This window comes from Crocodylus porosus, unplaced genomic scaffold (genome assembly GCF_001723895.1).
Source record: "Crocodylus porosus isolate Cpor-Errol unplaced genomic scaffold, CroPor_comp1, whole genome shotgun sequence".
In the NCBI taxonomy this organism is placed as follows: Eukaryota; Metazoa; Chordata; order Crocodylia; family Crocodylidae; genus Crocodylus; species Crocodylus porosus.
Window position 1 is genome coordinate 1025882 of NW_017728950.1, and position 14288 is coordinate 1040169.

Sequence of the window (14288 nt, forward strand, 5' to 3'; positions counted from 1 at the left end):
CTAGGGTCGGAAGGGACCTCAATAGATCATCGAGTCCGACCCCCTGCATAAGCAGGAAAGAGTGCTGGGCCTACATTACCCCAGCTAGATACACATTCTGATGCTAAATTAATTAATTTCCTCATTAGCTTTCCTACTGGTCATTTTTAATGGTATCTGACTTTTATGGACGTTGATTTGTCTCACAACACCCCTTTGTCATGGGTGGATGGTATTATCTGTTTTAAACTGATAGGGTACTGAGGCACAACAAGTTTTAAATCATATTTGAGACAAATATGGTTAAATTTGATACCAAGGACCTGATTTTTCAGAGTACCTAACATTGTATATAGTACTTAATGTGATCAAAACATGGTTCCCGTCTATTCAGTTGCAGCCGTGTTAAGGCCTTATGCAAGTCAAACCTCACTGGGTCAGGCTGGGCATGTGGCTTGAGATGAAACTCATGATTAATGACTATACATAAAAGGTTTGAATTAAGTGACTTGACTAACATCACACAGGAACTTTTGGGCAGAGACAGGGATAGAATTAAACTATCTGGGGCAGTTTTCATTTGAGACCCTCCTTTTCTGTCTGTACTCCCCTGCCTTATTCATTACACATCTACAGATCTACCAGGTTCTACAAACAAAATTAAGTGCTGGTCCACTTTCATTACAACAACTACTTTCATTACCAGGCCTAGATTTGGATCCAGATCACAATATTCTGAGTACTGAATGAGGCAGTGGTCCTGTGGCAAAAACAGGATGTGGCCTTGTGGTTAAAGGCTGTACTGTAAATGCACAAGCAATGTGGCTGAAATAAGTTTGCCTCAGCAACCTCAACTCTTCAGTGCTTGACTTTCAAATTTCCCTAATGTTCCTTAATTAGTTTTTTTGTGTGTGTTTAATTTCTTAGAATTTTAAAAAGCAAACTGAGAAACTAGCAAGAGATATGAAAGGCAATAAAAAGGGATTCTTCAAGCATGTCAAGAGGAAAAGGAAGACCAAAGAAATTGTAGGCCCCTTATAGAATGCAGAAGGCAGTCTAGTTACAGATTATGCAGAGAAGTCTGAAGTATTTTATGCTTTTTTTTACTTCAGTCTTCACAAATAGGGTCAGTTACCAGATGGTGAGCATGGTTGGCAGCAAAGATAGGGAAGGAGTCAAACAGCCTAAAGTAATGGCAGAACAGGTTCGGAATTACTTAAAGAAGCTAGATGTTTTCAAGTCAGCAGGACTGGATGAGATGCACCCAATGGTACTGAAAGAATTGGCTGAGGGAATTTCAGAGCCATTAACTATCCTGTTTGAGTACTCCTGAAGGTTGGGTAAGATCCTGGATGACTGGAAAAGGGTACATATAGTGCCCATATTTAAGAAAGGGATAAAGAAGATTCAGGGAATTACTGACCAGTCAGCCTGACCTTGATTCCTGGAAAGATCTTGGGACAGGTCCTCAAGGAATCCATTGTGAAGCACCTAGAAGAGAACAATGTGATCAGGGACAGCCAGCATGCATTCATTAAGAGCAAGCCATGCTTGACAAACCTGATTTCCTTCTATGATTAAATGACAGTCTCTGAGGATGGGGGGAGAGCAGTGGACACTATATACCTTGACTTTAGCAAGGCTTTTGACACTTTCTCTCACAAATTTTTCATTAACAAGCTAAGGAAATACAGACTAAATGAAAACACTGTAATGTGATTTCATAATTAGTTGATTATTACATAACTAGTGAAAAAGCCTATCAAAAATGACAGGCAAAAATAGGCTACTTGTTATAGGGTACCACATTTCTGTTATCCATTGTGTCATCACCAACTTGAGCTGTTCTGCCTGGTCTTCTTCTAGATCAGAGGTGTCCAGCCTTTTTGAATGTGGGGGCAGATCATGACATTTTTATTACCCAGTGGGCCGGCGAGCCATATTCAAAGACCTCACAGGAAGTGGTATCACATCACCCCCTCCAAAACGAAAGTACAGTGTTTACCTTCGTTTCCCATCGCAGCACCTCGGTCCTCAGAAAACAGCTTGGAGGGCTGCATGGTGGCCCGCGGGCCACATGTTAGACAAACCTGTTCTAAATAATGGGTATCCATCAACATCTCCAAGTGTCTTCTCTCTAAAATCCTTCGGCTATTTCTTCAAACAGTGATGATTTTCCATGCATGGTGCATTTGGACTCAATCCTCCGCACGGTCCATGAATCATACATCACATCACAGTGATCTTTGCTCACCAGGCAATGCATTGTTGTACGATTGAATGTTTGTTTTAAAGTTCTGGTAATGCTCATTGTTCCAATTCATCATCGAATCCCACGAATACTCTGGAAATGATTGTCTTGGAGGCAGAATCACTTTATGCTTATGACAACAGCTCTGGAATTAGCCATCTGATGGTCTTTCAGCTTGGAAATTTAAAGAGTTATAAAATTGGCACACCATGTTCATCAATCCACAACTATTTTCCTCAATCTCGTTTCAGTGAATCTTTTGTTGTCTACTCTTTCAGCCTGTCTTCTATTGCCTCTGTGAACTCTTTGCCCTTCTATTGCATCTCTTCTATGACATCCTCTGTGCTCATCTGTTTTATTGTGTCTTACTCTTACCATTCTTTCTGCATTCAATTGTTGTGTATTCTCTGCTTCACCCACTGTCTCTGTGATCCCTTTGCCTTTCCATTGCATCTCTTCTACGATGTCCTCCTTCCTTATTTGTTTCATTTTGTCTTACTCTTGCCATTCTTTCTGCATTCAATTGCTGTCTATGCTCTGCTTCACCTTGATAAGGATGTTATGGGTTAAAGTAAAAATAAGGGTGTTAAGGGACAATTTTTGCTTGGATATTAAGAATACACCATAACTAATTGAAATCAATCACTAAAAGTCCATAGAATTGAGCATGACAGGCAGAATGGCAAAGGCACAAACAAAGCAAATTATTATAGAGGATTCGTTGGATATTCATTGTCAGTGAATCGTTATCAATGGCTCAATGTCTAAGTCTTCTTCTCATGTTTCTACACCGCATTTGACCATTTTGTTACACATGCTTGTGCTTGTTTATTATACTTTCCAAGATCTTTCATTGTACACGTGCCTTTGAGCAGCAGGCATTGCAGCAGGTGTTGCATAGTCTTAGGCTCTGTGCCACAGTCACAGGTGGTTGAACCAATGGTGTAGCCCTACTTCTCCATTCGTTCCTTGGAATGTCTGACTCTGGTATTAGGTGGCTGAGATATTGCCACATTTCCCATCATCAGCCCCTGGTGGTAAGGACTCAGCTGCTAGAATGTACATTTTTTCACTGTCAGTTATTTTCTTTAGCCTCTTGTTCCACATCTGCAGTCATGTCTTCTTGGGTGTGTTATTGAGAGGTTGGGTGCTGGTGAGGAAGCTCCTGCATGACTTCAGACATATGTGTGCTGTGGGATGGTCATACCGTGGGTGTCTCACATCTTCGGTTTGTCCTGCTTGTTCTATCTACAATTTTGAATGTTTAGGTGGGAGTCAAGTGGGATTCCCCAAAAGTATTTAACTTCTTCATTAATGATTTGGACAGTGCGATTGAGGATAAGGTTAGCAAATTTGCAGACAACACCAAGTTTGGTGAAGCTGCAGATACTTTCCCACTGGAGAGTAGGGCTAGGATCCAGAATGACCTGGATAGCTGGAATATTAGTTTGCAATTAACCAGATAAAATTCAAGAAGGACAAATGCAAAGTCACGTACTTGGGATGAAATAATTGAATGAACAAATACATACTGGGGAATGCCTGGTTAGACTGCAGGACTTCAGAGAAAGACCTGGGGGCTACAGTAGCTGAATAAGCCAAATATGAGCCAGCAGTATACTCTTGTGAAAAAGGCCAACAGTATATTAGATTGTATAAACAGTAGTATCACTTGCAAGTCAAGGAAAGTGATTCTTTTGTTCTTTTTAGCAGTGGTGAGGACTCACCTGTAGTACCATGTCCAGTTTTAGGCCCAACACTTCAAAAAACATATGGGTAGATTAGAAAGCCCAGTGAAGAGCAACAAAAATTATTAGAATCCTGGGAAGAATGACCTATGAGGAAAGGCTGACAGATCTCAGGTTATTTGGTCTGGAGAAGAGAAGACTGAGGAGGATTTGATAGCAGTCTTCAAATATCTGAAGGGGAATTGTAAAGAAGATGGAGATACACTTTTCTGTGTGGCCCTAGGTGACAGGACTAGGAGTAATGGCCTCAAGTTGCAGCAGAGGAAATATAGGTTGAAGATTAGGAGGAACTCTCTTTCTTGAAGGTGGTTAAGTATTGGAACAGGCTCACTAAACAAGTTTTGAATGCTTAATTCCTGGAAAATTTCAAGTGCAGACTTGGCTGGGATGGTTTAGACAGGGATGACCCTGCCTTGAGCAGGGGACTGGCCTAGATGGCCTTGTGAGGTCCCTTCCATTATCTTATTATCTTATGTAATCCCTCTTCTTTAGATATTGAACAATATAATCATCACTCATCAAAATACTTGTTGAATATCTTGAGACAGCCACCATTCCTTTGAATTAATTTTGCTCCCTTTAACACAACACTTGGCTGGCCTGAAGAGCGAGAGTTCACATTCAGGAATCTGAAAGCTCCCGTGCATTGCAGTTCAGGACATCACTAGACTTCTGTCCCTCTTTTTAAAAATATTGATAGACTTTATTTCCTGCTAAAAAGAAGCTCAGTATAAAAACTGGAAAGTTCAGATTAATAGTACTTCTTCTCATAAGAGTGTTATGGTGATTCAAGTAGTTAGTGCATTGTATTGAAGTGAGTGATGTAAAAATAAGATTGTTTTAAGTGGGTGCCAAAAAACCTTTAGTATGAGAGAGGTAGTTATACAAAGAGTAAACACTGTATTATAGTCGGGGTTACTAGTACCCCTTATAATTAAGGTTGCCTGACATTTTCCTTCATAAGACTGTACATTTGGTTGCTTATAATTTTGCCAGACTTTAGCCACATGGCCTGAAATTTTCCATTCCAGGTGCTGGTCTGAGGCAATTTGAGACAAACAGTGAGAGAGGGAGAGAGAGAGAACATGCATGCAAAAGAATGAAAGAAAGAATATGTTCAGCCCACATCAGACAATTTTCACAACCATTTCTTTGAGAAATTCTAGAAACCACTAGGTGTGGGAGCAATATCTTGACATTTGTCAGGGCGTGGCATTTGTATCAGTGATATGCTTTTAAAGAAAATAGCATGTGATTATATAATTAAAGACTATTTTAGAATGCATATTCCCAGAAGGGCTGAAAGAGGGGCATTTCTTAACTTTTACATGCTTAGTTTTGCGATCTTAATAATATAGTTTTCTAAGTAGAAAAAGAATATAGAATTTTGTTAAAATATACAGCAGTGTTTTCAGGACTGTTTTTCTGTTGTTTGTGCTGTAGACCCAGAGCTGTCTTTTGATAGGCATATTAATTGGGGCACTTTGTTCCTTTGCCAGGATTTCCTTTACATGCTACTGGAGGACATCCCTGAACAAAAATGGTAAGTGAGAATTAGAGGTCAAAATATATGGAATACAGAGTAGAGGTCAGATGTATAGATCAGATATGCTAGCCAGAAATGTTAGCAAAAGTTCTCATTTAATATAGTTGAGATTCAAGATTTATATATTTATGTTGACTTATATTAGTATGTGAATGTGTGTGTGCATTTATATATTAGACTTGCACATGCACATGTTTTATATTTATCAAACATTCATATGTTTTAAGTGAGATCTCAAATACAGAAAATTAACAGGAAAAGTAAGTACAGGCAAATTTCAATAGCATTGTTAATACTGAGAATATTTCACACATAAATAGCACAAATAGCACCTTTCATCAGAGTATCTTAAATCACTATCTAAACATTACAACATATAACCTCATAGCACTGTCTTGTATAGGAAAGTATTTAATTTGGTTTTACAGAAAGGAAAACAACTCAGGTGAAGAGAGGTTAAGGGCAAGAGATTCAAAAGACATTAATGAATATTTGGTGACTCGTTGTCACATGTGCAAGAAAGTCTGTAGCAGAGCACTGAATTGACCTCTGAGCTTTTGTTTCTCTGTCTTGGGTTTCAGCAATAAATCACCCTTTCCTAAAACAACATAACTTCCAGTTTCCCAGAAAGTACACTACTGTCGGGTCAGTTTTTTCTATCTGTGCTCAAGTCAAAGTGAATCTTGTTCCAGAAATAATCCTCCTTGCCCTTAGTGGAACTTTTGGAGAGCAAGTGTATTAACAGACCTCTTTCTTGAGCCAGTTCTGATTGATTCATGTCAAAAGAGGGATGAAAGAGGAGCTGCTCCACCCTTGATGCATGTTGCCTCTCTGGCAATTAACTTGAATGACCTGGGAACACAGCATTGTCTCAGAAAAAAAGTGTTATCACATTTATCTTGCATATTTGACACATATAGTGAGCTGATAACAAAAAGTTTTCTCCTGGGAGAAATGCCATGTCTATTTTTACACTGAAGTACTGCTCAGTGAGTGCAAGGAAATCAGAATTGGGGTGAAGTAATTAACAGCAAATCAGATGCTAAAACAAGCAATAGGTTGATCTTTATGAGAAGAACCCTGAAAATGTTACTCAGTGTCTTAGGCAGCTTAATTGAAATCAAGAAAATACAAAATGAAAAAATATGGCTGTCTATAGTTGGTAAAAGCTATGTGTGACTAGCTAGCTCTCTGAGATGTGTGTACAAGTCATTGCTTTCAATGCAAATTGCATGTACGTATCTCTGAAGACCAGTGTCTCTTCATACATGTAATCAGTAATTTTTTTTCCCATTTTACAACAACTGTTTGGCTCATTGTTTAATCAGAGGGCCTGGAAGACAACTTTTATTTCTTATACTCCTGGATATTTAGTAGCTTCTAAAAACATTTATGAAGACTCAAGGCTTGAGTCCAGTATCAAAATTATAAAGTCTCAAAGGAATTCTAGACCAATGGCTGATTTTAGCTAAAAGTATAGCTCATGACAATGTGGTGACAATTTGACATGAGTGTCTTTCCATTTGCAAATATTTTATCGCTGCTGAGAATACTATTTAAATACATTAATACTGTTTATCTGTACTTCCAAAAGGAAGTACTAAAGTATGCTGCAGTAACAGTGTCACCATAGGGCAATGTGTAGACATGCCCACAGTGTTCTAGATTGAGCTTGAACACGGGTCAATCCAGGCCAGACCTAGCACATGGGGTCAGACCCAGTGTGCCAGGGCTAAGGTCATATTCCATGCGGAGTCCATCTGAGAAAATGATTGATCAATCAGAAGCCAGTGCTGCAGGCTGCTCTGTCTGCTGCCTTCTTTCCAGCTATGGGCATGTAGGACACTGGGGGAGGCAGGCAGCAGTAGTCACAGCTCAGCTGTAGGCACCAGCCCTATGAGACTTTTACTTCTACTGGGGTGGGCTGGGTTCAGATGTGGACTGACCTTGCACACCAGCCTGATCCAGCACATCAGTCCCAGACCATGACTATTTCATGTCAGGTCTGGAGCCACAAGGTAGGTTGGCCACATTTTGGGAGCTGGACTTGGTGCAAAAACCCAGACTTAGTACGTGTCTCTGGAGCCAGTGCACCAGATTGGATGGGCATGTGGTGTTAGCCTGTGGCCAGACCCAGCCTATCCCTGCTCCACCAAAAGCAGGCTGTGTGCTGTATTCATGATTAATTTTTCCTGTGGGATAGTTACTGTGAGGGTTTGTGTTTGGGCCTGTGGTAGGGCACTATGAGTGACATGGGGATCAGCAAGGTGGGAGTACTGAATACCCAAATGCCAGGTGGGAGTTAGAACCTGAAGACCAGAGAGCACAGGGACCAGGAGAGCTGAAAGGGGAGATCTGAGTTGTTTAGTCTGTTAAGTGAAATCCAAAACCAGGAGCCAGAGATTCAGTACTGAATTCCACGGGAGATCCAAGATCAGTATCAGGAAAAGCCAAAGCCGAGTCAGGAGCCAGGAGAACCAGAAAGCGGTGAGCATGAGGCTTGCCAGAACAGAGGGAGGCTGTGTGAAGGCATGTCTGCAGCCTGAGGCTGCAGGTGTGCTCAGAGACAACCCTAGCAGGGTGTGGGGCCTGGGGCAAATCAGCCTGTGTGGGGCCCAGATGCGAAGAAGCCGGCAGCGGCAGGGGTGAACAGCTGGATGCAAAGCCAGCGCCAGTGGTGCAGTCACCAGCACTAGATGGGCCCTGCAGGAGGGGCTGCAGTCTCTCTGCCCAGCTCTGAATTGGGGCAATTGCAGGGCTGGGGCAGTTGCCCCAATTTGTGCCCCTCCCCCCCCAGGGATGGCCCTGGGTGTGTTTATAAGGAGTGAGTGGTGCCTTCAGCAGCCAATCCAGTTGCGGAGAACTGGGGCAGTCGCATTAGTCAGAGATCAGGGTAGGTGTGGAAACTCAGGTGTCTTGCCTAGGCAGGCATGCCTGATGTCAGAGGATGGGCAGATATCAAATTACTAAAATTTAATTTAAAAAATGTTTAACAATCCATCAAGACAATGAAATTTTTCAAATACTTTTTTATTTTGCTGACACAAATTAATTTTAGGTTGATCCAAAATAATTCCCCCTCTCCCCACTCAGTTTTTGGATTTTTCTTAGTTTAGCTAGCATACTTGAGGATCAACTATTTTCACAGTTCTGCTGAGGAGGAACAGGAGGAAAGAAACCTATTCTACCTCAGAATTTCTATTTTCTTAAACTGGGATTGCTGAAATTTATTGGGTAAAGGGGGAATGAAGGGCATGCTCTCTGCTGACCTAAAAAGGCTATTTGTAGCTTCATCTTGACAGTTGTTGGACTTGGGGATAGTTGAATATATGTTTTCTAACTGAAGTTGTGTGTGTGATAAAACTAGAGTAGGGATAAATGGTTTTAAGTGTGGATACTGTATTTTCTCACATATGGTATGCACCTTCCCTATTATTCAATGTTATATTAAATGTGTTCCCATTCTGTATCCTAGGGATAAGTATCAGTTATTTAAACGTTATCGCTAACATTGTGAAGAGCTAGTTTTCATCCAAACGATTTGTCTGGTAGCACTGAATTCAGTCTGCATTCTTTATTTCCTTCCCCCAACACTTCCAAACCATCAGCAATAATAGTTGTGGTAATAATGTTATATGTTTTTCTAGACCAAAGAGGGTCAGGAAAAACAGCAAGGCTTGTTAAACAAGTTAAGTTTATTTTAATTAGATTAATATATCCAGGTTGGTCAATAAACCTTTCTTTTTCCATTTTCCAGTTTTCCTGAGCTTAGATTCACTACAGAGTTTAATTCGAACAAGGAAACCAGTTTTGGATATAGATGTGTGCCAGGAAATTTTAACTTTTAAGTAAGACCACTGCAAAGGATGTATGGCTCCATTTGCTCTTGCATTGCCCTCTGGAATGTAAGGGCAGGATTTTAGATTTATGATCATTTACTTTATAACCAGACATACGGTACACCTGAATTTATACACTGCCAAAATCACACTGGATGAAGAGATCAATAATAATGCCAAGTATAACAGATCATCTATATATAAGACAGGCTTTTATTTTTTATCTGCTCCAGTGATAGTTTTCCATTATTGGACATCCTCTGATTTTTATGTGCAAATTCCTGAATAAACTGGGCAAAAAAGCAAGGGCAGGGGGATGGAGGGTCCATCCAAAATATTTTTTTTAAACAACTTCCAGTAGTGACTAGTTCATCACATATAATTTCAAAGATTGGAATGAAGCATATATACAGATGAAAGCTACATCTAAAAGTTTCTGTCTCAAGAATGACATCTACTAATTCAATCAAATATCATTTTACTACTGAAACTAAAAAGGCCAGTATGTAGGTAATATTAAACACTTCCAGTCTCCAGTGTTAGTGAGGGAATATTTAATCTAATATTTTATATATAATTTTAGAGTGCCCCAGTTAGCAGTGCCCTGCTATCAGCCAGAGTGCTTGCTCTCAAGGGGGGCATGTGTCCCCCTCAATCCCCCCATGCATCGCCTACAGATGAGGGTGCTTTGTATCTTGCTACTCCAAGCATTTTAGATTAAGTATTTATATTTTACGTTGATTTATATGTGTGTGTGTGTGTGTATGTGCGCACATCCCCCCATGCATCGCCTATGGATGAGGGTGCTTTGTACCTTGCTAGTCCAAGCATTTTAAATTAAGTATTTATATTTTATGTTGATTTATATTAGTGTGTGTGTGTGTGTGTGTGTGTGTGTGTGTGTGTGTGTGTATTGGGGACTGGAAGTGTTTAATATTATCCAAATACTGGCCTTTTTAGTTTCAGTACTAAAATGACATTTGATTAAATTTAATAGAATAAAGTTGGACAAGATTTTACCCTCAGCTATATGTAGGCTGTGACAATAGTGTTGTAATGATATAACTGATTGTAGATTTTATCCCATGGGAGACTTTTGCAATGAAACTCCTGAATTAGCACTGACTGAAAATATTCATATGACAAAGTGGAAGGTTTATGTCTTTAAATAACACCATATTGCCATTTCCTATGGGATACATCTGGTAACATCTAAAGTACCCTCCCACCAGTGAATTCCCTTCCCTATATGAATGCTTTAATTTTTTGTTACAGGGCATTTTTTCAGTTGTCTCTTAACATTGGCGAGACCCTTCTTCATTTGGATGAAGCATCACAAGTGACATCCTCATTGATTCTTGTCTACCTTTAAGATTTATGAGAGATGAATTAAGTGCCTAGTTTAGGGGATGTCTTCATAATTTACCCTGGCTCCATTCTGATAGCAGCTCAATTACGGAAATTTCGTCTTCAGGACACTGTTCTCTGATTCTATATCTTGGTTGGAGACCAGTACCAGCCAGGGCAGAAAACACTATATTGGCATATTTGTAGACCCCCTGTTCTGCCCTTTCTCTAAGGAAGATTTAATACAGTAAGGCTAGCATGTGTCAGTGAGAATACCCACCTTGCTCTGTCGTCACAGGTTGTCCTGAGTTTATTACAGAATATTTGGCTCCAAAGGCCCCAACTTTCTTGGACTCTCCTCAGGAAGTCTGAAGTCCTTCCCATCCATGATGAAACATCTTATTTCTGCTATTTAATTTCAGAATCCACTGATACCATTTTTAAACCTGTTTCCTTTGTATCTGTGCACCATCCTGCACTAAGTTTGATCAAAACTTCCTCTGGGGTTTGTAATTTTTACCCTCTGCTGTAAATTCATCCTATTCACATCTGTCCAGCATGTGAGCCATGCAAAGTCTCAGTTTTTGTAAGCCCCAGAAACAGAGGGTGATTTTCATCTGATCCAGATAAATCAGAATTGCAGCTGCTTGAGCTCTGTGTGGCTCATCTCCTGGGTAATCCAGTTATATTTCTTTGTGTTCTTTTTCTTTTTTCATCCAGTATGACAAATGCTAAGAAAAGCACTAAAACACAATTTCTGCACTATATTGCAGACCTAAGGCTAACTTGTGTTAGAGCTTAGATATTTTTAACTTCAGTAACTGTGGTTTAGTAAGCGCATTCTCTGCAAGTTTTCATAAATTACCAGCTAAGCACCAAGTTAATGTTAAAATCATGTTATAACTTCAAAATACACAGTTACAGAGTTACCCCTTGTCTCTTCAATTTACATCAATTTATTGCTGGTCAAATGCAAGAGATTTTAAAAGCACAAATAGTTGATAGGCTCTAATTCCTAATGAAAATCTATTTAAAAAAATCTTTCAGAAAATGTTTTATTCTGTGTACATATGCTGATGCAAAAATACACCATCAAAGGGACTCAATGGTAAAAATCATAATTCGAGTTTTGTTCTTTTTTGGAGGTATGCCTAATTACGTTGCTGGAATTTATTTTAAGTATTAAAGAATTTGTAGGACCAGATGAAGGAATAAAAAGGCAATTACTGAAAAATCTTTGACAATTAGATATGGCAGTCTTCTTCATTCCTGTACTAAACTCTTCTGTTTTTTTAATGTGAAGTATTTAACAGCTGCAACATTCTACCACAAAAATAGTTCTTTTCCTTGATTAGTGAAGTAAATGATTCCTGTGCATAAAGTTTCTGAGTGTTTTGGGGTACTTTGGATGAAAATCTGATGTTTTAAAATACTAAACAAATAGTGATTAATAATTGTGTTACAGTGGTGTGTAATGGTCTTACGTGAGACTGGAGCTTTAATTACACTATATACACCTATTAATAGATTATCTCTTTACTGGAGAGTTGAAGTCTAAGTAAATAAACAGCGTAAATTATGTGATGTATTATTGCATTTTTATCCCCATTTTATAAAAGGGTAATTAAAGCACAAAGAGATTGAGTCATGTACTACAGATCACATATAAAACTTGTGCTAGAGCTGAGTGCTAAACCCAGGTTCCCAAATCCTTGTCCAGTACTTTTATCATAAGGCCATTTTTGTTTCTCTTTTGTCTTAATTTAGAAAATCATTTAAGTATCTGGTTTAGGTCATATGGAGACATCAGTGGCCAGCGAGAATTGAATATGTGGATAAGCACCCCTCCTGAATAAGTAACTTTTCCTAAACAGAGACTTCTATAAATATCATGCTCTATGTCCTTTCTCTGGGATAGTTGCCTTGCCACAGTAATCCATGTCTAGCAACAGATGTTGCATCTCTGCTGCGGTAAACCATTTTATCCTGGGGCAGATATCCATGTCTGTTGTCCTAGGATAAATCCTAAAAAGGTTCACAGGATAAGAAGTACTAACAGTTTATACTGGGACATTGCAAAGTGTATCTGAATGATTATCTTGTGATTGCATCATTGGATTAATGGCAGAAGAGCAGCAGTGCATTCAGCCACTCACTTATACCCTGGCTGGAAAGATGATGTGTGTATACAAAACAAGGATCGATGGTCTCAAGTTTCAGCAAGGGAAGTTTAATAGATAGGGGGGAAAAATCTCATGAGGAGAGTAGTAAAACACTGGAACTGGGTATCCAGAGAGGTTGTGGAATCTCCAACCTTGCATGTTTTTAAGACCCGGCTAGATGAAGCCTTGGCTGGGATGATTTAGTTGGGGATGGCCCTGCTTTGAGCAGGGTGTTGGACTAGATGACCTCCTGAGGTCCCTTTGTAAAATTCTATATGTCAATCCTGGGATAACTTTGTTCCATGGCAAACAGAGGCACAACTTGTCCAGGGACAAATGCAATGTCTGTTCCTAGCCATAAGTAATCTATCTTTTTTGGGCCTGCTCCATTGAGGGTGCTGACAGATGTTCAGACCCCTGCTTTAACTCATGGCACTTTACGTGACGCCTTATGAGTTAGAGCTCCCCAACCCAATAAATCCTGTTGGGTTAGAGGGGAATTGAGCCTGCCTGTACCAGTTCTCCTAGCCAACAGGCAGGGGCGCTTCAGCAGCCTCCAAGGAAACTGCCAAATTGGTCCTCTCCCCGTGCGCCCTCCCCCCGCCAGCTCCCAGGCTGTCAGCAGAGAGAGAGTGAAGGGAGCAGCAGCAATTGCCAGGCTGCTATGCCCAGCCTGAGCTGGGGTGGGGAACATAAGTTCTAAAGCAGAGCAGCTTAATCTGTCTGATTAGATAAGGGTTAATTTTTTGCATGATCAGCCATTTTAGAAGTGCTCTCGAGGTGTACACTTGTGTTAGGGCACAGCTGTAGAGCACTTTCAGGGGCCAGATCACACGAAAAATGTCACTTCTATCTGAGCCCTAAGTGAGCAGGAGTTTTTCCATTTATATCAGAGGGCTCTTTGTTATCTCCAGACTAAAATCCTTGCAGTATACTGTATGTTGGGGTACACTAATAGACCACTCATTATGCGTCTACACTAGGTTTTAATGGATGCATCTACATGAGATGCTTTACTGTGCAGCAGACTAATTTGGTGTACAGTAAAGCATCACCATCTACACGTGTGGTCACAGTAGACTAATTTTCTGTGCTGCTGGATAGTCCCATCAGACACAAGTGGTATCCAGCAGCATAATAAATTACTGCACTTAAATGCACGTGTAGATCGTGATGTTGGGATTAGCTTACTCCAGCTCAAATTGAGCTAGATTCTAAAGTATGTTGAGTCACATTCATTGCATGTATAGATGCACCCACTGTGTTCCGCTGAAATAGTTATCTGAATTCTAATCAGAATCATAGAATCATAGAATCAATGAGTGGGAAGGGACCTAGACAGATCATCTAGTCCGACCCCATGCCATGGGCAGGAAGGAGCACTGGGGGTGGGAGGGGTCATAAGACCCCAGCCAG

At 40.1% G+C, this 14288-nt stretch overlaps 1 protein-coding gene across 3 annotated transcripts in view; it reads left to right on the plus strand.

The window, feature by feature from the left end:
* The window catches only part of CUNH9orf3 (chromosome unknown C9orf3 homolog), a 326108-nt gene that overhangs the window by 188528 nt on the left and 123292 nt on the right, over nucleotides 1-14288 (plus strand). For all 3 annotated transcript variants that reach the window (XM_019554787.1, XM_019554789.1, XM_019554788.1), the window contains exon 10: nucleotides 5478-5521. In XM_019554787.1, the coding sequence (XP_019410332.1) occupies nucleotides 5478-5521 (44 nt within the window). The remainder of the gene's footprint in view (nucleotides 1-5477; nucleotides 5522-14288) is intronic.